This window comes from Ambystoma mexicanum, chromosome 11 (genome assembly GCF_040938575.1).
Source record: "Ambystoma mexicanum isolate Mex_15411 chromosome 11, UKY_AmexF1_1, whole genome shotgun sequence".
Lineage (NCBI taxonomy): Eukaryota > Metazoa > Chordata > Amphibia > Caudata > Ambystomatidae > Ambystoma > Ambystoma mexicanum.
This window is the reverse complement of record NC_090934.1, coordinates 909,881,373-909,905,679: the sequence shown is the minus strand read 5'-3', so window position 1 is coordinate 909,905,679 and position 24,307 is coordinate 909,881,373. Positions and strand designations below refer to the sequence as shown.

The window sequence follows — 24,307 nt, the reverse complement described above, 5'->3', positions numbered from 1 at the left end:
GGGTTTCTTAAGAAGTGGGTGAACAAGGGAGTGCTTCAGGTGGGAGGGGAAGACTCTAGTGGCTAAGGTGTGGTTGTTCCATTGCATCAGAATAGCCATTACCTGTGCCTTTCTTGTTCATTTTATGTGTACTAAGTTGCTCTGTCTGGCGCAAAGTGTGTTTTTAGTCAATGTTATGGGAATTAGACACATGCAATGAGATGCACAATGGCAGAAGCGCATTTTGTCTGCAATAGCAAACCTCATTAAGGTGCACCTTTTTTTGAAAATCTAGGCCAATGTAATATGCAGACACCACTGTATTGAGCTTCAACAGCTTCGGAGAGGACACCGAGAAGTGCCTCTCTCAATTTGGCTAGCGCTGATGATGACCAGACCCATAGCCAGTGCAGAATGGCCTAAGGGTTGTTTCACATTGTATGCTATAAAAATGAATGTCCATTTTAATGGGAACATTAGGAGTTCCTTTGGGCAGACACAAGAAGGTGTTTTTTGTTATTCCTAATTTATGGATATTCAAATATCCCTAGATCTCAGCTATAAATGGTGGCTGTCTTGGCTTTATATTTTTAGAGCTCAAGTGAAGGTCAGATGGCCCTATTAGCATTGGTTTTCGAATAGCCGAAAACAGCTTTGACAACTCTAGAGTGTGTTCGGCTTTAGCACATTTTTTAAGCCACCCACACTTGCTTTTCAACCTCACTCCAAAGTAATCATTCATAGTCACCTGCTCTATTATAGTACCCTCAACAACCCTTGGCTTTCTTATTGATCTTCAGTCTATTTCCAATGAAATATTCATGAAAGAGTGCAGATTTCTTGCACATACCCATAGAAGTCTGCGAAACTAAAATTGCATCATCAGCAAATAATAATAATGGGAGTTTGTCCTTTCGAAGAGATGGAGCATTGGTGCCCACCTTATCAATTACATCAAAGATTGAATTGATAAATAAACAGAAAAGAGTGAGTGCCAAAATGGAGCCCTGTTTCACCACCTTCTGCACTTTAAAATGGGTAGTTTTATCGCCCGCCAAGCTCCATCTTGCAGCTGCTTTATTATCACTATCGAGGGCATTATATTTTTTAGCAAAGAAGATTGCACTCCTATATACAATAATGTCTCCCATAATTTAGATCTGGGTACACCATTGAATGAACATTTTAAGTCAATAATAGTAAGTATAAGCTCATCTTTCTTTGTGTAACATATTTGCTAATGAGCAATGAGAGTCTAAAACACGGATCAATGGGGGGATACCCCTTGTTGAAACCCTGCTTGTCGATAATCAATGCCCTCGGTCCCCTCAATCCACATTAGCAAACGATCTAAAAGCATCTTAGCATAGATTTTACCCACAGAATCTTATAGTGAGATGAGACGATAATTGGCAGGCTCATCATTGCCTCCTTTTTTATATATCAGTTTTATTTTTGCCCACACCCAGGACATAGGGACTATTGAGCGGCCATTAATGGCGTTAAATAATTTCTGAAAGAAGAGGACCCATATCCCACTTTAACTCTTGTATAAATGCACAGGGATTGTGTCCACTTATGTCACCCTAACACCCTTTTGGCACCAAGAGCCAATCTAATCTCTTCCTGAGAGAAAGAGAGTGGGCCACCCACTTCAGTACTATCCACAAGTGACACACTACTATTAGTTAGAAAAGCCAGTTGGGTCTCCTCATACATAGTTCTAAAGTAGTTAAGCTGTTTGTCCTCGCAGATATTTGCAATAATAGCCATTAATTGTGCAGAGGTATTTGTGCAGGAAGTTATACATCGTATGGGTATTGGTGTGGAGAGCAATAGTGTGAAGCTGCTTACTGTGGAAGAGCTACAATGTAGCCTTCAGTTGTCCCAACAAGGCCATGAATGATTTAAGGCACTCAGTAGAAGGATGGCACCCGTTGAGCTTTTACTCTTTTCTAGGACTGTCAGTAAAGATGCAGAATAACAATGTGCTAGGATTAGTGAGATACCCTTTGTAACTGCAAAATTACACACGGTGTGCCGCATGACTCTCGTAGTCCCTTTGTGACCACACACAGGAAGACATGGTGACATCAGGTCTGCTGACCTAAGCAAGGTGCCAGTTTGGCACCCTCCCTTTCACTAGGGCAGGATTTTAGATTTTAGGCAAAGATGGTGACCGCTGGTGGGCATAGACTGGTCGTGACCACTTAGAATAGCCTTAATGTAACAAAGCCTTGAGGGAAAGGAGACTGTGATGCTCCTCACCCTCCAAAAAACAGTATGCGAAGGTAATCCTTAATCTCTCTCTACCTTCCACCCTAGACCATGTTGTGATGTGTTTGCCTTCCTCCGCCTCCTACCCTGGTCTGTCTGTCAAAGTCAATGTGGCTTCAGAGGAAGCGGGGAAAGAACAGTCTAGTAGGAAGCTTGCATAATATGTGCCGTCCCCACTGGAAGCAGTAGCATTAACTTATCAAAAGTGCTGCAAGCATTACATTAAAGAAATCATACATGACTATTATTTAATGGTCAAATACAGCAATTGTTTCACGATTGTGTATCATTGAATTCATCATCATCACCTATGTAGTTAAGTTATATTATATTCTGCATATACGCCTTCATATCTGTTGTCTTTTCTTTGCAATAAGTGCTTTAAACATGCCGTCATATATGTCTGCTTCTAAAAATATGTTTAGGAGAGGACTCTTCGAGAAATGTGTGTAACATTCTACCAGAGTTGAACATTTGGATACATTTGTGATACTGCCAATTTGTTAATAAAATGACTGTAAATGTGTTGGTTAGGATATTATTGCTTAAAAGAAGCACTGTGTGTGGTATATGCTTCAAAAACAGACATCACACTTATGTCAGTCATCAATAACATATTGTAGACGTGTGTTATGAGAATGAAAGTCCTAAGCCACGTCTCTGATGCAGCGGACCTGTACATGTTTTTCTTCTGTCCTGCTGGTTTGCAATTTTTCCTTGATGTGCTCCAAATTTAAAGCTCATCTAAGGTGTGCAAACTGATGTGCCTCTTTATGTGCTATGAGTACCTGATGTTTAGGGTACCTCATGTACTCTGCAAGCAAGCATGCATCTCTCACTGTGAGGAGCCCTTATGATTGCTCCTCTGGAAGAATGTTTGAGAATTGCGTTTGTTCATATATGGTATTGGTGCTGTCTGCCCAGAAATATAGGGCTCAAGGGACCCATATCTGATAATAATGATTTGAATGGGTGCCCAAATTAATGGTTCGCTTCCTTGCCCGATTAATGGAAATGAGGAATCCATGCTAGAAACATGCATACTCTTGCGTCCAGTCTGCTTTCCTCCATGCTGCATGCGGCGTCCCTCGTGAGGGACAGCAGACGGAACCTTTTTCACCAGAAAAATCTTCTTTCCCTCTAAATTTAGAGGTGCGCGGAGGAGCGGCCTGGGAGCATGCGCTGCCCTGACTCCACCATCTGGCGCCACACCTCTGTCCCCTTTTCCGTGCCAACTGGAATGGGCCGAATTCACCAGCACTCCTGGGTTTGTCTTCGGCCATGTAATTCCACCCGCGGATTCTTCCTCTATCTCTTCTTTTGTCTTTTTTGAACAGGTACTTGGTCCTCAGATGCCACAGCTACTCCCCGGCACATGTCGACTTCGACAGGGTTCAGCAGTTGCCCATCCTGCAACTGGCCTTTTCCAACTTCAGACCCCCAAGCCCTCTGCCTACATTGCCTTGGCCCAGACCATGGTTGGGAAGCCTGTTTGGCATGCGGCTCGCTGTCCTCAAAAGCACTGAAGAACAGACTAGCCAGGTGGAGGGAGCTCTTTCAGCGGTCTCCATCTGAGGACCAGAGGTAGGGCCTATATTTTCATCCCCGCACCTTGCAAGGGAGACTCCTTCCCAGGGACTCTCCTACGCGGGAGGGACCGGTCAGGTCCTTTTACCAACTTGTGCACTGAGGCTGTCACAGCTACCAGCCTTTGGGCTGAGGGGTCCTCGGATCCTCCCGGTGTCAGAGTTGAGGGGCTGCTAGGCTCTACTATCGGGCTTATGCCCAAGAGGCTCCACTCTTGTACCGGCATCATGGCCGAGGGGAAATGCCCTGTTACCGGCAGCACGTCCGAGTGGGTGCCTGAACGCAGCTCTAACGACCCCCGGGTTGAGGTGGTTACACCTACCGGGCAGGGGCCCGAGGAGCGGGGCAAATCACACGATGCTCACATAAGAGACTTGGCAGAGGCTCGCATAAATGAGCCAAGCAACACGTCGAAACCATGTGGTAGGTAGCTCAACAAAAATGGCCAACGGGCCAGAAAAGGACACCCGTTCGAAGCCTCTGCAAGACTTTGGCAAAGAACGAGTATCGAGGTGGGACTGGCATCAACCAGGCACGTGGCCTATGGCCTACCCTTCTTATGCGCAAGGCTGTTTTCCCTTGCGTCCGTATGTACCGGGTCAGCAGCGGCCTCATTTGCCTCTTCAGTGCCCTCCTCCTCCTCCTCTTCAGCCAGCGAGTACCGGATCTTTGAGAGGTTCCTCGGCCTCATGAATTCTCCAGATATGGGGATTATCATCAAGGATGCAGTCAGGGAAGTCCTTCCTGCTATGCTAGCGGCACCACAGACACCTCTGCCGACGCCTCTGGCCCTGGCAAAGCTGCCTCCTCCGGCTCCTCAGCCTACTCCACAGGCGGTTCCATACCAGCCTCCGTCTCTTCCTCAGCCTCCGGCGGTGGTCCCCGTGCCCCAGCCTCCATCTCCTGATACTCCTCCTCCTCCTCCACAGGATCCCCCAGACCCTCAGGATACTGATGAGGAGGAGGATCCTGACACGCCATCATTTGCCAGGGCCTTCCACAAACGTATCTCGGGCCTGGCGGAATACCCGGGCCTCCCACAGTCCCAGGTTGAACAGCCGGCAGAGGGCGTCCTCGCTGAAGTCCTCACGACGCGCCCTTCTGCCAGAACGGGAATTCCACTACAAACAAATGTCTCCCTCGCAAGAAGGGTTGGCTCAAACCACACTCTATCCAGCCAGTCAACCTCTGCCTGGACGCCAAGTACAGGCAGATGGAGGGAGATACACTCTCCTCCTATCCTCAACCACACTCCTCAGTGATTACTGCAACATCACTGTACTCCAAGCCTCAGTTGTCCTCGGCTTCTTCTTCGATGGAGCTGTTAGGCAAGGAGGAGAAAACCTTGGAGGCATACAGTAAGAAGCTGTATTCCAACGCTTCCTTGCAACTGCGAAAGGCCAACGCAGGTGCCATGCTGGCAGCCGCTAACCAGAGATTATGGCGGGAAATTGCTGACTTCCTCCCGGAACTCCCCACCCATAGCTAATCACGTTTCAAGGTGGGGCTAGCCGAGGCCAAGCTTGTGGCTCAGGATATCATGGAGTTCACGCTGGCACACATCGATACCTCCGGACGTGCCATCTGTATTGCCACGGACATGAGAAGGATGGCCTGGCTCCGGGAAACCAAGTTCAACCCGGATGTCCAGGAACGTATTCTAGACCTGCCCTTCGAGGGCAGTGACCTCTTCCACTCCAGCACAGACGAAGAGCTGGACAAGAAGAAGAATAGCTCTGAGACGGCTAATTCTTTATCCATTCTGACAAAGACCATGCCCAAAGCGTACTTTCAGTCTCCGCAACGCTCGGATAATGGTCGCTCATCTGGAGGCTTCCGAGGCTTCTAGGAACGGAGGTCTAGGCAGCCAGAACGCTTGCTGACCCCTAGTCGGCACAAGCATCAAAAAGGGGGGTGGGGCAAGGGCTTTTTTCCAGTCCCCCTCCTCCGCCTCTGCCTCTGAGGGTAAGAAGTCATGACATACCCACTCGGGTCCACGTGTCACCAGTGGGGGACAGGCTTGCTCTTTACACACACTTTTGGCGACAGAACTTCGCTGACCCCTGGATCCTGTCAGTAGTATCCTCGTGGTACCGTCTACCTATTCGTGCCTCTCCTCCCTCCTCTCCCCTCTTCCGCAAGTTGGGACATAAACTCTTTTGGCTTAGATTCGTCGCTTGTGCTGAGCCAGGCCGTGGAGGAAGTCCCAGCCTCCGAGCGGGGATCGGGCTTCTACTCCAGGATCTTCGCCATTCAGAAAAAGAACCAGGCTGGCCTGAGAGTTTACTGGACTTTTCCACCATCAACCTCTCCGTACCTCTCCAGTGGTTCAAGATGGTGATGCCAGCTTCTATTGCAGAGACATTATGTAGGGGAGACTGGATGTGCTCCCTGGATCTGAAGGACGCCTATCTGCACGTCCCGATCTGGCAAACCCATTGGTCTTTCCTCTGGTTCAGGATCATGGGCTGCCATTCTCAGTACAAGGTCCTCCCTTTCGGCCTCAACTTTACCAGACTCAAGCATGCGGTGGCAGCCCTCCTCCAGGCTCAGGGCCTCCATATATACCCCTACCTAGACGACATCAGGGGTACATCTCAGGAAGCAGTTCACCACTCCTCCCATGCACTGATGAACACACTACACGACCTGGCCTTTTCGCTCAATCTCAAGAAGTCACAACTGCAACCCACACAGAGTCGTTGACCTTCCTGGGCCTCATCTGGGACACGCGCCCCGAGAGGGTCTTCCCCTCGGAGGACAAGATCGCAGCCATCAGGAGGGCCACGTCCCACTTCCTCAGCCGGGGCTCTACTTCAGCTTGGTGGTACCAGCATATGCTGGGCCTTTTTGCAGCGGTACTGTTGGCCGTCCCATACAGAAGACTCATGATGAGGAGGATTTAGCTACACTTCGCAGCATCTTGGAACCAGGAGAGGGGCTCTCAGGCTGAAATTATCAGGATCCCCTTCTCTCTCCACCCGGACCTAACAGGGTGGTCCAGGGACTGCACCTGCTGAAGGCCAAGCCCTTACGGCCCCCCCGTCCCTCAGGTGATGATTACCACAGACTCCTCCCTAGAAGGCTGAGGAGCCACCCTGGAGGACCTCTCGGTCCACGGCACGTGGACCCGTCAAGAACAAGAATACCACATCAATTGGCTGCAAATGAACGCCATCTGGTTAGCGCTCTGAGCCTTCCTCCCACGTATCAAGGGAAGAGTGGTCCTCATCCAGACAGACAACTCGACATCAACAAGCAAGGGGTGACCAGGTCCCCTTCCCTGGGCAGACTGGTGATCAGCATGTGGGAATGGGCCTTGGAAAACGACATCTACCTCACGGCAGTGCACCTTCTGGTGGAATTCAACCTGGAAGGGGACAGGCTCAGCAGGTTGGGAGCGGACGAACTACGAGTGGCAGCTGAACGACCTTGTTGCACAGGAGATCTTCCACTGTTGGGGCCTCCCCCAGGTGGATCTCTTTGCCTCGAGGCACAACAAGAAGTTCCCCCAGTTCGTCTCCTTGTAGGTGAAGGGCCTAGGCTCCCTGGCTGACGGCTTGTGGATCCAATGGAACGGCATGTCAGCATACGCCTTCCCACCCACTCCACTGATTCACAGAGTACTTTGCAAGTTCAAGGAGTCTCGCCAGCTCAACCTCATTCTGATAGCTCCACGGTGGCCAATCAGGCCATGGTTCTCGGAGCTGCTCAGCCTCTCAGCGGTCTTGCCAATCCACCTCCCGACGAGCCCAGCACACCTTCTGACACAGCAGGGGGGCAGGGTCATCCACCCCGCCCCCAGAAGTTGACCCTCACAGCGTGGTTCCTGAGCAGGTGACGCTCAGCCACCTCAACCTATCTCAAGCCAACCTGGAAATCATACAGGGGCTAGGAGCAAGGCTACCAGAGCCAAGTATAAGACTAAATGGACCAGGTTCTGCTACTGGGCTCACTCCAAGGATATCGACCTGCTGGCTTGCTCATTGGCCGACATGCTGTCATTCGCAGCACACGTCGCTAACACTGGCGTGCAGGTGGACACCTGCTGCACATACCTCTCAGCCATTGGGGCCTACAGGAACTCGAGGAAGGGGTCTTCTCCTCCTCCAACCCGATCGTCAGGAGGCATTTGGCCGGGCTCGCTAGGCTCTACCCGCCCGTCGGGAAGCCAGACCCCATATGGGAATTGAATCTGGTCTAGGGCGCCCTCGCCTTTTGAGCCTACGGCGACAGCGGACATTAGGCTGGTCACCATCAAGACGGCCCTGTTAGCCTCACATCGGCACGCAGGGTCAGCGAGATCCAGGCCCTAGTTGCCTCCGAGCCGTACAACACCTTTCACAAAGACAAGGTGGTCCTGCGGACCCGTCCCGCATTTTTACCTAAGGTGCAATCAGCCTTTCACTTAAAACGAGGAGATTGTCCTTCCTACATTGTTTGCGGACCTGAAGGACGAGCCTCAGAGAGTTCTGCACTGCCTGGATGTCAGGCATGCCCCGAAATTCTACCTGGACAGGACCAAGGGCTTCCGCAAGTCAGATGCCTTATTCATCACCTTTGGAGGCGCCAGGCCGGGCTATCAGGCCTTCAAAGCCTCCGTCTCCCGCTGGATGGTCTCGGCCATCAAGGAAGCGTACGAGGGCCAGCATAGACCCCTTCTGGCAAACATGCATGCCCACGCGGTCAGGGCCAAGGCAGCGGCCATCGCCTTTCATCGCCATGTCCCCTGGCAGGTCATAAGCAGGGCGGTCACATGGGCCCCTGCCTTGGCTTTCTGCAAGCATTACTGTTAGGATGCCGGTTCCAGATCAGATGGGCTTTAGGACAGGCGGTTCTCTGGAACCTGTTTGCTTAAGGAGGGTCTCCCCTCCACTCTGGGACTACATTCAGTTGTAAGCGCCCATGCAGTATGGAGGAATGGGGACGGGACGTAAGAGTAATTATAAGTTACTCACCATAGTGACTAACATACTCTTAGTCCATAGTCCCCTTTCCTCCATACATCCCACCATCCTCCCCCCTAATAGTCTGGTGTCATTAAGCAATGGTATTTCTATTGTTGACGCGTGTATGGGGACTGAAGTGTGGCGCCGGAGGGCGGAGTCAGAGCAGCGTATGCCCCCAGGGCCACGCCTCCGTGCATCTCTAAATTTAGAGGGGAAAAAGATTTTTCTTCTGGTGAAAGAGGTTCTGTCTCCTGTCCCTCACGAGGGACGCCCCATGCAGTATGGAGGAAAAGGGACTATGGACTAAAAGTATGTTAGTCACTACGGTGAGTAACTTGTAATTTTTTTACAAGACCAACCTAATGTTTGTGTTACATCTGTGATATGCAGGAACCACACTTCCAGCTATTATAGTGACCCCAAGATAGTGCTAACACCCTTTGTCTTGTTGGGACCAGCATTGACATGAGCGGTAACTACTGCATAAACTTCATTGTGTGTTGCACCAAATCGCTGACTCTCACTACTGTGTGGCAAGAGCCTGGAGATGCACTGAAAGCTGACAGAACCTGAAGACTGCAGCTGCATAAAATGTGTTGAACTTCAACTCGAGGCTCTTTACTTGTTTCATTAGCATTAGAGGTGCCTTTTACCCTTTAGCAACCAGAGCTGCACCTCTGCCAGACAGGTGTTCCCAGCTTCAGAAGATCTCATTTATGGGCTCTAGTCGCCTCCTAATATGAAGAACTAACCAACCAGTGCCGGATTACACATAAGGCCAAGTAGGCACCGGTCTATGGGCTCCAATCCTTTTAAGGGGCCTGTGACAACGGATCAAAATAAAGCAGTTCAGAACATCTAAAATGTATAAGGAAATAATTTGCTGGGGCGTGGGGGGCATTTTGACTGTCTAGGGGTCACCACAGGGTTTAATCTGGCACTGTAACCAGAAGCTGCCTCCAAAACCACTGGTTGGGACACATGGTCTTTGAGCAGGCAGCCCCTGGTCCTAAACAGCCAAGAACCTGACAGCTTTTTTCGAAACAAACCTTAAAAAGACTGACCCCATGGCCCCATTCAATTCTTTGATACACACATTGCAATGGAGATCAACATCTGACTTTAATCAGCTGGTTTTCAGATAGAGACTGCAACAGACTTGATCACTGGGGACGTGGTATGTGACAACCATCTAGTACTTAAGATCTAGGACCATGTACCCCTCCAATGCTCACAATATTAACTGAGCATTAGGACTACCTCCCGCTTAGCAAATCAGCCATCTCATGGCTTCTGTCTTGTATACTAAAGTAGACTGGCTCACAGTTGGGCTGAGAGTTGCCTAGTGTCCCCTAAAACACCCCAACACCAAACCTTGAATATTCAGAGCCCCAGCAAGTTGTATAGCTCCTGTACATCTGTCGCTGACCCTAATCCTACCCGACAAGGGGAATGGACCTTCTTTAAAACTAGCTTTTACTGTACATACACATTTGATCTTTTTTTTAGAGGGATACATCCTTTATGATAGATACTTATATTCTTCCACCTACCCCTCGGGTCCAACCACAGCTACCAGTATGAGATGAAAGGAATGCTGAGGAGCTTTTCTACATCATTGACTGTGTATGCAGTGATATGGAAAATAGAGAGACAGACAATAGGGTGGGCGCTCCAATATCCAGCACAATTAAAGGTATGGAGCCAAGCACCAGGCAGTAAAGTCACCAGAGCAGTGAGAGGGCAGCAGATCAGTTATAGGTGGATGTAGCGTACTCTCTCATTGAAGAACGAGTAGATTCACCATGCTTGATATGCCAACTCAATAACAGAACTCTGAAGAAGGTCACAGCATATGTTAAGAGGCTGATACATGTTGGTGGTATGACACAGCAGTAATTGAGTGCTTCTTGAGTTGAGATGCTGGCAATAGGACAATGAATACACTTTCTTGTCTCCAGTAAGCATTTTTTCAGATATTTGATAATACATATATTGTGTCCCATGAATACACATAAATAGGGATCACATCAACTATGTTTTACTGTTTGTCTGAGTCCATTAATATGAGTGTGTATTGAAATGGTATGGTTTTTAGACTAACAATGTAGAAAGGAATGGCCTAGCTAGGCAGCTTACAAATGAACAACCTTTGGTCAGATTGACCAATAAGCAGGGTGAGTGAGGTTCTAGAGCAGTGAAGCATTTACAACGGGTTGTCAGCTGATGACAATCTCAATCACCTTGAGTTACCTGACTGACAAGAGGGCAAGCAAGACAGATTGTTCATAACTTCTCTTTGCGAATGAAGTCATCTGATTACTGTGAAGCAGTGTTTAATAGCCATTGAGTAATAGATATTGCATGGTTACAGTAAAAGCTGGACTCTACAAAATTAAGTGAGGTTTACAAAGAATGTAATGTGTGTGTCGCAGACCATGGACGTTTAATGACCCATGATGTAGTGTGAAGGTTTATCCTGCTTGGATTTGTTAGCAGATTATATTGTAGTCAAGAGGGATGGATGTAGAAAAGACTGGTTGTTTTCCACTTGTTAAGTAGCTGAATGTATAATAATCGGATCACCATACACAGGGTTTGACAAAACATTGTAAATGCATTATCTGGTCTTAGGAACCATATGGTATGTTACTTAGCAAATGTGATATCTGTTTTAGGCGTAAATGGATACCAGCTGCACAGTATGGCTATCCACTGTTGTTGTTCAACTTTCTCAAACACAAACCTAAAGTACCATTAAAAGTTTGGACTTTGCACAATGCCATTTTTTTGATAATCACTGTACCTGAAATCGTATACCAGCTTAGACAATGTATCATCTATCAGTCTCCATATACTTTCTCAAGGACGTCATTTCACCAAAATGTCTGGGGTAGCGGAAGTGATATCACACGACCCTTGACCTCTAATGACATCACAGGAAGTGATGTAATTTGAACCCACAACGAAGTGATCTCGCGGGAAGCGATTGAAGACAACCTTTCACCCCTTGACAAAGAAGGAAGTGGCATCACATAGTATTGTTCCTAAGTACACTACGAAAAATATGGTTCTGATATCACTATAATGTGATATGCATTTCAAGAATGGATCACCATATGCATTGTTAAGATCAGTGTGTATAGACCCATATTACCAAATTACTGTGAATGCAAGCAAACGTCCATAACCAGATGATATTGATGTGTTATTATATAGCACTTATGCTTAAGTGCTTTATATAGAAAAAATACGCATACAATATCACCCAACCTGTGTTGGTACTCATTTAACGACCTCAGAAGGATGAAAGGCTGAGTTGAGGTGTTTAAGAACAGACTAAATCAGTGACTCACCCCCTGAAGTGTGCCTGAAATAATGAGTTTCGCAATTATTGTATAGAATTCCTGAAAGACACATTATTTGGTATTTCTATTCTTTCTTATTTAGGGTCACTGCTGAAAGTGTTAGACTTGTGGAAACCCTGTTCATTTTTTTGAAAAAGGCCTGAACAAGAAAACCAGCCACTCCAGAAGCAAAGATCCACATGGCGCTGGCCACAGCCCAGGAGCTTGCATTTAAAAAAAAATACTTTTAAAAAAACTTTTTTTAAGGGTAACCAAGGGAGACCACAGGGATAGCAAGGGCGACCTCAGGGGTCGAAGTTGCGACCCCTGGCGACCCATAAAAGACGCCCCTGTACTTTCTATTTAGTTTAGTTCTCTTCACTATTCATATTATGCAAATTATGAAAGAGTATATACTTTACATTGTGGTGGCATTGGAGCTCCAAACACCTGGGTTATGTCCTAAAAGGTGCATACAGGTTATGTGCATTCTCCTTTCATGTACATGGTTAGCACACATCATATATTATTTTAGTAGTGAAGGACTTTGTTCAAACTGGAACTCTCTTTGAACACCCATTCGAAAAAAGATCACAGTATCTCAAGTACCTACAGCAGGGGTCTGGAACCTTTGGCTCTCAAGATGTTTTGGACTACAATTCCCATGATACCTTGATATTGACTATTATGGCAAGGGATGATATGAGACGCGGTCCAAAACATTTGAAGTGCCAAAGGTTGCAGACTCCTGACCTGCAGGAAACTAGGCAATCTGTCCTGCATACTGCAAATCCATAACCTTAAAGCCTCGTCTCAAATGTTTTGCTGACATCAAACTAATCCACCTATTCTATTAGTAAAAAGGTCCGTTTCTGTACATTGATCTGGCTAAGAGTGAAGATAAGTGGCAACCTATCCTCCCTGGGACCAGTTAATGTATTCCTCTATTTCATACACTTCAGTACCATTCACAATATTAGGTTTTAAGCACTCCTTCCTTCCTTGGGCATTAGATGGATACTGAAGCCCTCCCAGAAATAGAAACGTTGAATGTATTAGTGGGTGGTTCGATTTCTGGGAAGGCTTATTTTATCTTTGGTTTTTGACTAATCACCCTAAATTGATTTAACTGTAACATCAGAAGTAGACCTTTCCCAAAGGCCTTTTTACTAAGCCCCCTTCCCTTGGTCAGGTTTGGACAGGGCCAAAATATAAACGTGTGTAATAAAAATGAGAGGTCTTCACAGTTATTGGCTTTTACAAAAACAGAGTACTACTTGAGGTGTTTTTTTTTTATATTGTTATTGGATATTTATAACATTGCTTAATACCCTGGGGGTTCCAAGCGCAGAACTGGGGATCTGCAATGCGTCATCTTGCTTCCAAGCTGAGCGCATTGCCCCAGAGCTATCCACCCTAGTCATTGAAAGTGGTGCATTTTTAAAGAACATAGTGTCAATAACATTGATCAAAACTACCAGCTACACTACTCAGTTATCAAACAGGTCCACATTTGTTCTAGTAAAACGGAACTCACTCGTAAATCGGGCTGGCCCTTCTGGCAATTGCCTCTTGCCATTTAGGTCCCTCAGAGCTTGCACTTGGCCTGCACTCATTTTCCATTGAAACCAATATATTGATCAAACTGTGTGACATGGTACTTGGGGCCATCATCCTCTCTCAGCTAAATTACGATTACTCCCTCTACATAGGTGCCTCTGCCTCCCAGCTCAGAAAGCTCCAATGGATACAAAACTCTCCTCTTTGCCCTCTCCCCAAGAGAATACATATCCCCTGCACTCAGGGTGCTCCACTGGCTCTCAATCAGCTGGAGGGTCACTTTCAAAGCCATGCGCATCACCCACTGTGCCCTCCACAAGAAAGTCCTTAAATTCCTCTAAAACAAACTCTCTCACTACCAACCCAACAGAATCCTCAGATCTGGCTCTGCACACCTCCTAGTAGTTCCCCCATTCAGTTTCACCAGACTAGAAGGATAATCTTTCTCTGTTCAAGCACCCACAATCTGAAACTCCCTCCCTTTCGCCCTCTGCCTCCAAGAGGGCCACATTGGCTTCAGAAAGGCCCTACAAACCTGGCTTTTCCCTCCTGCAACCCGACTTCCCTGAATCGACTCAAGTGACCCGAGAACACCTGCACTCGTTTTCTCAACCTGGATGCTCCTGACCGGGCAACCAGCAGGGAATGGTGGAGGTTATCAGGGTTAACTCCCAACTACAGCTCGCGCCTTCTCCTGTGGAAGGCCCCATACAGGCATCAATACCAATCAACAGCGAAAGCCAGGTAAGACACAACACCCTAACTCTCATTGTCAGTGGTTGCATGCAGCAAGGCAACTGTTATGGTACGTACTCTGAGTTCTTTAAAGTTGATTGTCATAGTGCAACCCAGGCACTGACAATATATGATTGCAGAGTGCAGCCAGGCACGAACCAGGTGGATGAAGAATACATCAAGTGCTTCTAGGTACCTGTGTACGGTAGTCATTTCTTCTCCCCGGGTCTTTTCAGACTGCAGAATGCAGCCAGGCTCTAATCTAGGTGAATGAAGAATACAGCCAATGTATTGATTCTAGTTACCCATGTAAAGTACCCATCACTTCATTCCAGATCCTTGCAGAATGCAGCCACTATATTAATTCAGGGTGAACTCTGAATGTATCCATTGCACTGAACTAGATGAACACAGAATAGTCCTCTATGGAATCTAAGCTAATTGTACCATCTAACAAGGATACTGAACCTAGGCGAACTGAAGAATGTTGGCTTACCTTGGAATCTCGAAGAAGGTAGAATATAGCCAGTTATTGAATCTAGAAGAACGTTCATGGTAACCTTTACACTGGTCGTAGGAGCATATATAATTTAGCTCTACATTATAGTTAGTTGATTTAGAAATTAGCCATCATACTAATTCTGGGTCTCTGCTTCGAATGTAAACCATACATTTAACCTCTTACTCTACATGCATAGGGAGACTAGCTGAAGGTATGGTCCCAAACCTGCACGCATCTGCCATCATACACAACTTGAAGACACCTCTGCCATAAGTAAACAGCTACCGTTTACGACATAAATTTGATATGTAGCTGCACATATAACTTCTATCCATCTCTAACTTACCCCCCTATAGACCACTTCACCACCCATCCACATGCCAGATCAACATGAGTGGCTAGCAGGGACTTGACCACCCCTCATACCTTAAGCACTGGCACACACCCATTCTAGCACCTCCACACATTTCTTCCCATACCCTGACTTCCGTCCCCGAGGGCGTTCAACCTACAGTGTGTTGGGACCATACTGATGGTGAAAGGTGCCATACAAAGACGCAATACCACCACTACTAATACTAGTACTACTACTACTACTCATCTTTATCTTTTTGTCCTGTACAGAGTGTCTTATTTTGTCCCCCATCCACACACCCATGGAACTACAATTATTTGTGCTTAGCTCTGTCTCTTTTTCTTTTTGATTACTTCCATTGTTTCTTACACAGCAATCATCCTCCACCTCTGGAAATCAACCCACGTATCCCACCATAGATCATTGTACTCACCCCTTTCAAAAGGCAGCATCATCCTCTATGCATTTTTGCCATTGTCTGATCTGCAACTCACCTCCAATCTTCTCTCATTGGGTGCCTGTTCTGCTCCCTACTCAAAAAGCCAATGTTTGGAGACTGGACACAGCTTTCCCAGGCCTAATGAGTCATTACTCATCCCTGTGTACCTTCAGAAGTCCCACTCCAAGACTCTGTTCCTCCTCTTGGACATCAGTGGTCAGTCATCTATTCCTTCATGACATTCATTTTCCAAGTTTCCAATTCCCTAGTATGATTCCCTCTTTTACCAGCACCTACATGCATTTCTCCTGCTCTCTGCCCCAACACCAATCCCTTCCAACGAACTCTATTCCCTTTGTCTGTGGGGAATACTCCTGACTTGTTCTGTTCTTTGCCTTCCATGTTGCTTCCTGCAATTGATGCACACAGTCTCCCTTACATTAAGGTGAGATGGATGCTTCTGTAACCTGCTTCCCGTGGTTCTATGACCTACTGTAGTCTCAAATTCATCTTGGATGAAGTCTCATGGGGCCACAATATTCTGTTATTTTCCACTTGGTGCTATATAGTTAGAACAAGGCTGCTCTTGCAATCAGGCATACACTATTCACTTCCTTCCTCACTGGTCAAGTAAACAATGTTCCTAATATATTTAAGGCTCACACGAGCATTGTCACTAGACTTATCACCTCCCACAATCATTCACTGTGCCCTTATTCACTCAAGAGCCAGACATTTGTCAAGCGTGCTACACGGCTTGCCTTCAAATCCAGAGACACCCCTCCCAGAAGTAATACCTCCATAGACCGAGCCTTTCCACCTACTATGATCTTTCCACCTTGCTGACCGCTTACTCCTCCTGCCACTTGTGTTTATTTATGCACCCCTTATATAACTTTCTGTTTTCTTCTGTCATCCTCTAACAGACATGCAAAGCAGTTTCTCTATTTTGCAATAGCAACGGGGGGCGGGAGGGCATGTGAAATTGTGTTGTGAACACCATCGAGGTCTTGCTGGTCATCAGATGTACCTGCCCATTTTATTTAATTTAAAGATAAAACAGATATTTTACAAACAAAAGTAACTGAATTAGATGGAAAATTGCTCTATTTAAAATCTGTCTGCCATTATATCTTTGTTAATGCTGTCTAATCCTGTTCTTTGACTGTATTCTTGCAGAATATGCACCCTGCAAGACTCAACCTAAAGTTACACGAATTGGACACGGCGATTGCTGGACCACTGTTGATATGTCTTACTGCGAGGGAGCCTGCGGTAGTTCATCCTTGTGAGTAATGGCTGTTCAAGGCTCACTGATTGCTTTCTGCAGCATTGCATTACTTTTGTGGCTACAGCCTCTCAAATTAATCAAATACATGTTTATGTTAGCTAATCCACTTCTTCCTGTAATATGCTCAACATAGCAGAAAAACCTGTATTTTGACAAGAACATTTTGCTGCAATTAGGAATGTGTTTCTGATGTCCTGGATGACCGCTTCTGCACCAGGCTTCTGTTAATGCTCACAGAGTTAGGGTGGCACTTCCTGCTGATTTGAGCTTTCCTGGACACAAAATGTCATTTGATTCGCCCCTAGCCCTTGAGACTTTTGATTATAGGGTGAGGGTGGGCAGGCTAGAGCCTGTATAAGGTATTTAAGGATTGGATACCATTAGCTTGCCTGTTTCAACATCAAATTACAATTTCTGCAGGGACCTCATTGCACCAAAATGCCAGGAGCATATGTGACATTGCACAACCCTTGACCTCTGATGACATGACAGGAAGTGATGTAGTTTGAGCCCGAACCCAAGTGACATCACGGCAGGTTATGGCACATGACCATTCACCTCTTGACAAAACAGGCAGTGGTGTCACATAGCATTCTTCATGAGTACACTAAGAAAAATATGGTTACAATATCACTGTAACATGATATACATTTCATCACCAAATGAGATGTTACCATGTTCCCTTGCCCAATGGACCTTGACAAATATCCACTGGCTACTGGTTGCAGTGAGTTTTAATATATATATATATTTCTGAGGCTTGTGGAATCTGCGTAGATCACATGCTGTGCATAGGCCGACATCTAGTGGAAGCTGCGGAGTATTACAGTTTGTTTTTTGAAACTCGAAAATGGGCGTTGACACAGGGCGTGCCAGTAATACTATCCCTAGTGTGACGTCCACTGTACCCAAGATCCCTCACGCATCTAGGTAAGGCAGCAGCAATAACAGAGGCAGGACGCCCGTAAGCACGACCCGCACACAATGCGTTTCACGCTCAACTGAGCGCTTGGTCACGTGAAGAAACAAAGGACCGGAGCACATTCATAGTTAGCAAATATAGTCCTTTGGCTATTTCAGTGGAACTGGGTAGGTGCCTGGGGAGATCGAATAGGCGGCAGCCATGATGGAATATAGAGACACAAGTGGCCAACAATGTAAGCCAAATGACAAAGCGGTGCATAGTGCATTAAATACAGGTCGTAACAAGGGGTCCATGCATCTATGGTCGAAACTGGACATTCCAATCAGGCAAACCCACAGTTCCACAGTTCCACCAATATGATTTACAGTTGTAAAAGAAAAAGGTCATAATACGCATACAGTTGAATGAGTGGAGTATTCCACATACAATTGAAAGACTAGGAAAAACCCATCAATGACAGTAAATTAAAACATAAATGCGCCATATCCCAGCCCCATGTTAGGATAAAAACATCTTAAATATGTGAATCATAACTAGACAGTAATAGGGTATTCTGGCACCAAAGACAGATGCAAATAAAGTGCAAGTGCAAACAATTATAGCAGCATGATGATGTGCAAATATGCAAGACCAAGGTGGCGATATCTACATGTGCAAAAATGCAAGGGACGGCAATCTGACACAAATAACAGATGAAGTAAAGTGCAAATGCAAGCAAAAATAGCAACACAGTTATGTGCAAATATGCCGGGCCAAAATGGCAGTATCTACATGTGCAAAAATGCATCTACATGTATCTATATGTGCAAAAATGTAAAGTACCTCTCTCGTTAGAAAAGTACATAGCAGCAGCAAATAGTGCAAACTTGCAAGGTCAAAATAGCATAATGGACATGTGTAAAATAGCAAAGTCCATCTGTTTATACTGAAAAGTATAAACAATACCAATAGTCGTGATTCTACCATAGACTGGGGAAAATTGGATAGCAAATATAAAGGGGAAATGGCATCTGTTAATATAAATATACAGAGCAAAGAGGGCAACTGGATGACAGTGTAGAAAAAGGGCTAGAACCACAAAGATTAGAAAGGCAAAAGGACTACACTACAAAAAATAATAATAATAAGAAAAAACAATAAAGAGCTCAGATCCCACAAAATCGTGCTACAACAGCTCAAACATTAGACAGAAATAAGTCTAAAACAGAAAAACAAAAACACCAATGAAATACGGTGAAAAATGATACAGACAGGCCAAGGATAAAACAAAAAAAAATGCCAACGAAAAACACCTAAACCAAAAAAGAAATCAAGAAACATAAAAAGAAAGAGAAAACACAGCAAAAATGATGCACATATATTTTATTTTACTCAGGGGTAGCTAGGGAGGATTCAGGGGTCGCATCTGCGACCCTTAGCGACCCACAAATGACATCCCTGAGTCTCTGTAGTCATGAAATACATGTCCACCTTGGGATTCTGCAAGGCTTTGCCTTAAAAATCGTTTTTGGCACTTGCTGATCCATTTTTTGTGTGTGTGATGGTTTCTGTCACATTCAGTCTTTCAGAACTGGAACTAGAAAGTAAGAGATTAGGACTCACAAATATATTTCCCCAAAAATGTGAGAGGAGGACTTCCCAGGAAACTTTTGAGAGCATAAAGTAGGAGAGTGGATGGCAGCCAAGATGCAGCTCCAGTGCAGGGTTGTGGCCAATAACTCTTGTTTGGATCCTATTTTTGCTTTTGGAAATAATTTTCACAGTGGCCCCATATTACATATTTTCAACAGACCCAACCCTTTTCTTATGAGAACATTTGGAAATAAAGTAGGTTACCAAACAAGAGAGGACCAGGATGCAGAGGCCTACCGGGAAATCTCCAGCGTTCTCTATAGGCCAGTCCACCCCTTGCATCCCATAGGATTCAGAATAGTTATGCACAGAGAGAGGAATTCGACGAAACAGTCTAGGGTTAAACCTGAAGATTCTAAGCAAGTGACAAGACCATAAAGGAGTCTGTTCTAAATAATATATTAGCAACCGGCGGGGTGTGGTATTCACCTCCCAGCCAATGAATAGGCACAGAACGGGGGCTTTACCACACAGTAAAGCCCCTGCTCCGAGCCTCCTCAGTGCTGGAGACTGCCATCTTTCCCTGCCAGGTAATGATGTAAGTGCTGCCCTGCATTACCATTCCTCTCCCTCCTCCCCCTTTTCCACACCTTTCATCCCCTCTCACCCCACCGCAATTACTTTCTGCTTTCATGTCCCTTGCCGCTTACAATTGCTTATAATTAATAGCATAAAGTAAAATACAATAAATAACCAACATTCGATTAAAAAATGCCTTCTCCAAGGCAATCTAAAATGTTCATAATTTGATCATAGAATTTTGCCATAATATACATAGAGTTAAGATCATTGCCTTCCATGAAGGTATCCCATAAAATCTCTGGACCTTGCAGGGTACAACCATCATACATTTTCCACATTTTCCCACAAATAGTGTCTGAACTAATACATTTTAGCAGTAGATGTTTAATGGATTCCATACAAACTCTTTACAAATTCCACACCAACGGTATTTATGCGCAATGGTCAATCTTGACCCTAATATCTCCAAAGACCCAACAGTATTGAAATGACTTCTAAGATAATATTTGAGTGTATAACAAATTGGAAATGCCTTTGTATAGCTTGAAGAGTTCTCACACATCAACATATATTGAATATAGTTACCACTATTGACTTTAATACCCAAATTCACAATCTCAACCTCCTCAGCATATTTTTTCACTGACTCCTTAATGCTACGCTGCAAATGTTGTAGAGTAACTGCACCTTCTGGCAATAGACATCAGGCATTCATCCAGATATATAAGGAACATGCAAAGCTATGAACTAATTAAACAATTGTTTAGTTATAATGTTATCTTCCAATGCCATCATTTCCCCACAACACATATCTTTTTTGTATATGATCCAGTATTCCAGACCCAAGATATCACATTCTAGATGACAATAGCCCAAAGAAAGGGATTTTGGAAGTCTAAATAATAATTTTAGAATTTTCCCTTCCAAAATCTCAAGTCTCCTTAGATGTTTGTGAGCCCATATTTCTATGGCGTACAGTATCACCAGCCAGATGTTTTTTTTTTGTAAAATGTTATGATAGTCTGTGGTGAATATCCACCTTGTCTTCCAATACAATTATTTATAATAGGAGCTTGTTGGAGTGCCCACATATCCACAGTGCTTGTTCCACCAAGCTCCCTTTATATCTAATTTTCCTTTGCCTATCACTTTTGAAAACTATGACCTTCGTCTTATTAATATTAATTTCTAGGCCATTCTCCATAGCATATCTACCAAGAGCCTCCAGCAGAATTTCTATGCTGTGTGGCGTGTAATCAATTATTAAAAGATCATCTCTGTATCCCAACCAACTTACTCTCAAACCTCCATATTTGATGGGACACTCAGAGACAGAAGATAAAACACCATTTAAATCTGCTAGCTACAAATTAAATAATGTGGATGCCAGGATGCAACCTTGTTTGACTCCCCTATTCGTTGCTATCCAGTCTGCAACCTTACCCCGACCATCTACCTGTATTTGTGCTCTCATTTCAGAGTATAACTGGATTATCATATCTAATAAGCCCCATGGAAAATTCCACACCATCAGCTTTTTCCAGAGCCAATTCCCAAGAATATTTTCCAGGCTTGTTGGAGGAGGGTGACCAAAACCAGTATTTTATGGGTGGTACTTGTCTTTGTCCTAAACTCAGTTTGGTTGGCAGGCAAGATGTTATTAGATTCTGCCCGATCTCTTAATTCTTGCAACAGGACTTACACAAATAATTTAACTGAATGTCTAGCATTGCTAGAAGACGGTCGTTCCCCAGGTTGCTCCAACAGCCTTTCTTGTGAATCGGTAGGATATTACTTTCCTTCCAGGATGCTGGAACATTCCCCTCCATACTAATTTGACCAAATAAACTATGCAGTACTATGCAGTACTATGTAGCACACACAGGGATGCTGCTTGATCAGAACATTGCAGCTCCCGCCAGGGCCAGCTGTCCAAGAGTTTTACAATTTCCTTCCAAGTTTCTCAATATAGTCAACACCTATAGCCTAATTCGCCATACATTATTATCTTTTATTCCTCCAACTTACTGCCCAAGCCATCACCAAAATATTTAATCCACTACCCTTCCTCAGTACTAATCAAGGGCATAGCACAACTAGAATGACCATTAATGACCTCCCACATTCCCTTATGATAATTATTTAATGCTTTATCAGCTAAAAGCTTCCAGCGGTTATTCGCCAATTCATTCAGAAAATTCCTGAGCCATTTCTGAAAATTCTTTTTTAATTTAGAGATCTTTTCAGATAGTTGATCACTAGATGCCTCCTCAATTAAGCTACCTATGTCATGGTGCAACTGCCTTTGTGACTGCTATATCTCTAGATCTAAACGTCCGTCTTTTCACCCAACATTAATATATCTTTCCTCCCGAGATGTATAATTTCTTTGCCCTAAAAGACTATGACATATTTCTACAACTATAAGTTAAAAAGCTTTCAATCAAATCAAGAAGTGCTTAGGTAGCGCCCAATCTAATCTTCTTTGGTTGCAACTCATGCAGTTTTTACTGTTAGAGATAAATATGTCATTATTCAAATCCTATTCTGTCTTCCAAGTGCAGATCTCCAATATACCACTAGGGACAAATGATCACTCTCTCCCCTACATGTCACTGCCATGTCCTTTATCATACCAAGCGTGGCCTGGTTAACAAAAACAAAATAGATTGTCAATGAGCTTATGCTACTCACCCTGGTAAAGGTTTTGTGTCTATACCCCTGACAATATCCATTATTCAACAGCAATAGCCTATTTGGGTACAACACTTCTGCCCACGCAACTCCTTTGGCATTGTACAGTGTTAAATCTAGTTGTAATGAGAGCTTATCCTCGATAAAATAACATACCTTCTCAGGGATTTTAGCATTAAAATCACCATCCATCAACACAGAAGTGCCTTCTGTAATTCCTGTCAACAGGGTATTAATCAAAGTACCAGTGTGCTTATTAATCGTGCTACTGGGTGGATCGTATATGTTCACAAGTATCATCTCCTTAGAGCCAACTGAACCCATTCAAATCATAACTGCCAACACAGATGCCGTCTATAATAAAAATGTAATAATCACCCATGGATGGTGAACTGAACACAGCAGACCCCCCTTCGGTCTTCACTTAGGGTCCTTGGTAGCAAGAGCCTGTATGGAGTTGGTGTAGAGTCGAAGGAGTCACTGGTGCGGAGAGCTGTTTCCCTGCAGTTTGTCTACACTGTCCCTTGCATTGTGGGCGTACCGGCGTGCCTGCGTGCCTACGAAGAATCGATACCCCCGCGGAGCGGGCGCGGAGTCGGTGTAAAGTCGAAGGAGTCCAAGGAAGTTCAAGGGAGCTCGAGGGGCCTGTACGGTTCTTTGCGGCAATGAAAGTTGCTTACCCCTCTAAAACACGCGCTCAACGGCGTCTGGAAGCAGCGCTGCCAGCCAAACTAGCAACTCCAGCGACCGCAACCCTTGCAAACTGCGACACATCTACTGGCCTGGATTATGTCCCTACAAATGAGCCGGTACCGTGTTTGGCCACCACAGAACTCCTAGATGAGCCTCAAGTAAGTGACACGAAAGTATGTAACCTCATGTCGGGAGTTACTGCCAGTTGTACAAATGTTTGCCCAGGAGGCACAGTTGGAAATAACAATGGAAACAGTGCTGGAAATGCCACAAATACGCACTCTGCTCGGGAGCTTCCCCCCATGCTCCCTCTGGTTGTAAATAATGATGCGTTCATGGGAGGAATACCGGCTCGTTTGCACCTTACAGGGGGGGGTGGGGGTTCTGTGGGTGAGGTTGTGGCTGACTCCAGTAATATAACGACAACGGCAGATTTCTGTCACGGTTCGACAGATAGCAACTCACCCGACGCTGACAACCCTCCCGCGACAGCGAGTGTCAGGAGCCAAATGATCATTGCGTCTGGAAATGCTTGCCTGGCTCATTGTGTGGCGAGTTGCCACGGTATCAACTGTCCGTCACAAAGTCCTAAATCTACATTCACCTATAGTGGAGAGTTAATTCACGGCCGCTTTTTTAGTGCAGTGTCTACAATAGGATCAGTAGGCGAAGCTACACTTACAGAGTTCCACTGTGTCTCTGATTGTGGCTCGAATTGTGAAAACGACGATGTGGTCTTTAAACACTCAGATGACTTTGTGGTAAGGCAGCAATATAATCTAGCAGACGCTCTTCGGACCGCAACATCAAGGGAGCCCGA

At 45.3% G+C, this 24,307-nt stretch overlaps 1 protein-coding gene across 1 annotated transcript in view; it reads left to right on the top strand.

Moving 5' to 3' along the window:
* The window catches only part of LOC138503903 (mucin-5AC-like), a 488,816-nt gene that overhangs the window by 427,238 nt on the left and 37,271 nt on the right, over window positions 1–24,307 (top strand). The window contains exon 60 of the mRNA XM_069623989.1: window positions 16,910–17,018. Coding sequence (XP_069480090.1) covers window positions 16,910–17,018 — 109 coding nt within the window. The remainder of the gene's footprint in view (window positions 1–16,909; window positions 17,019–24,307) is intronic.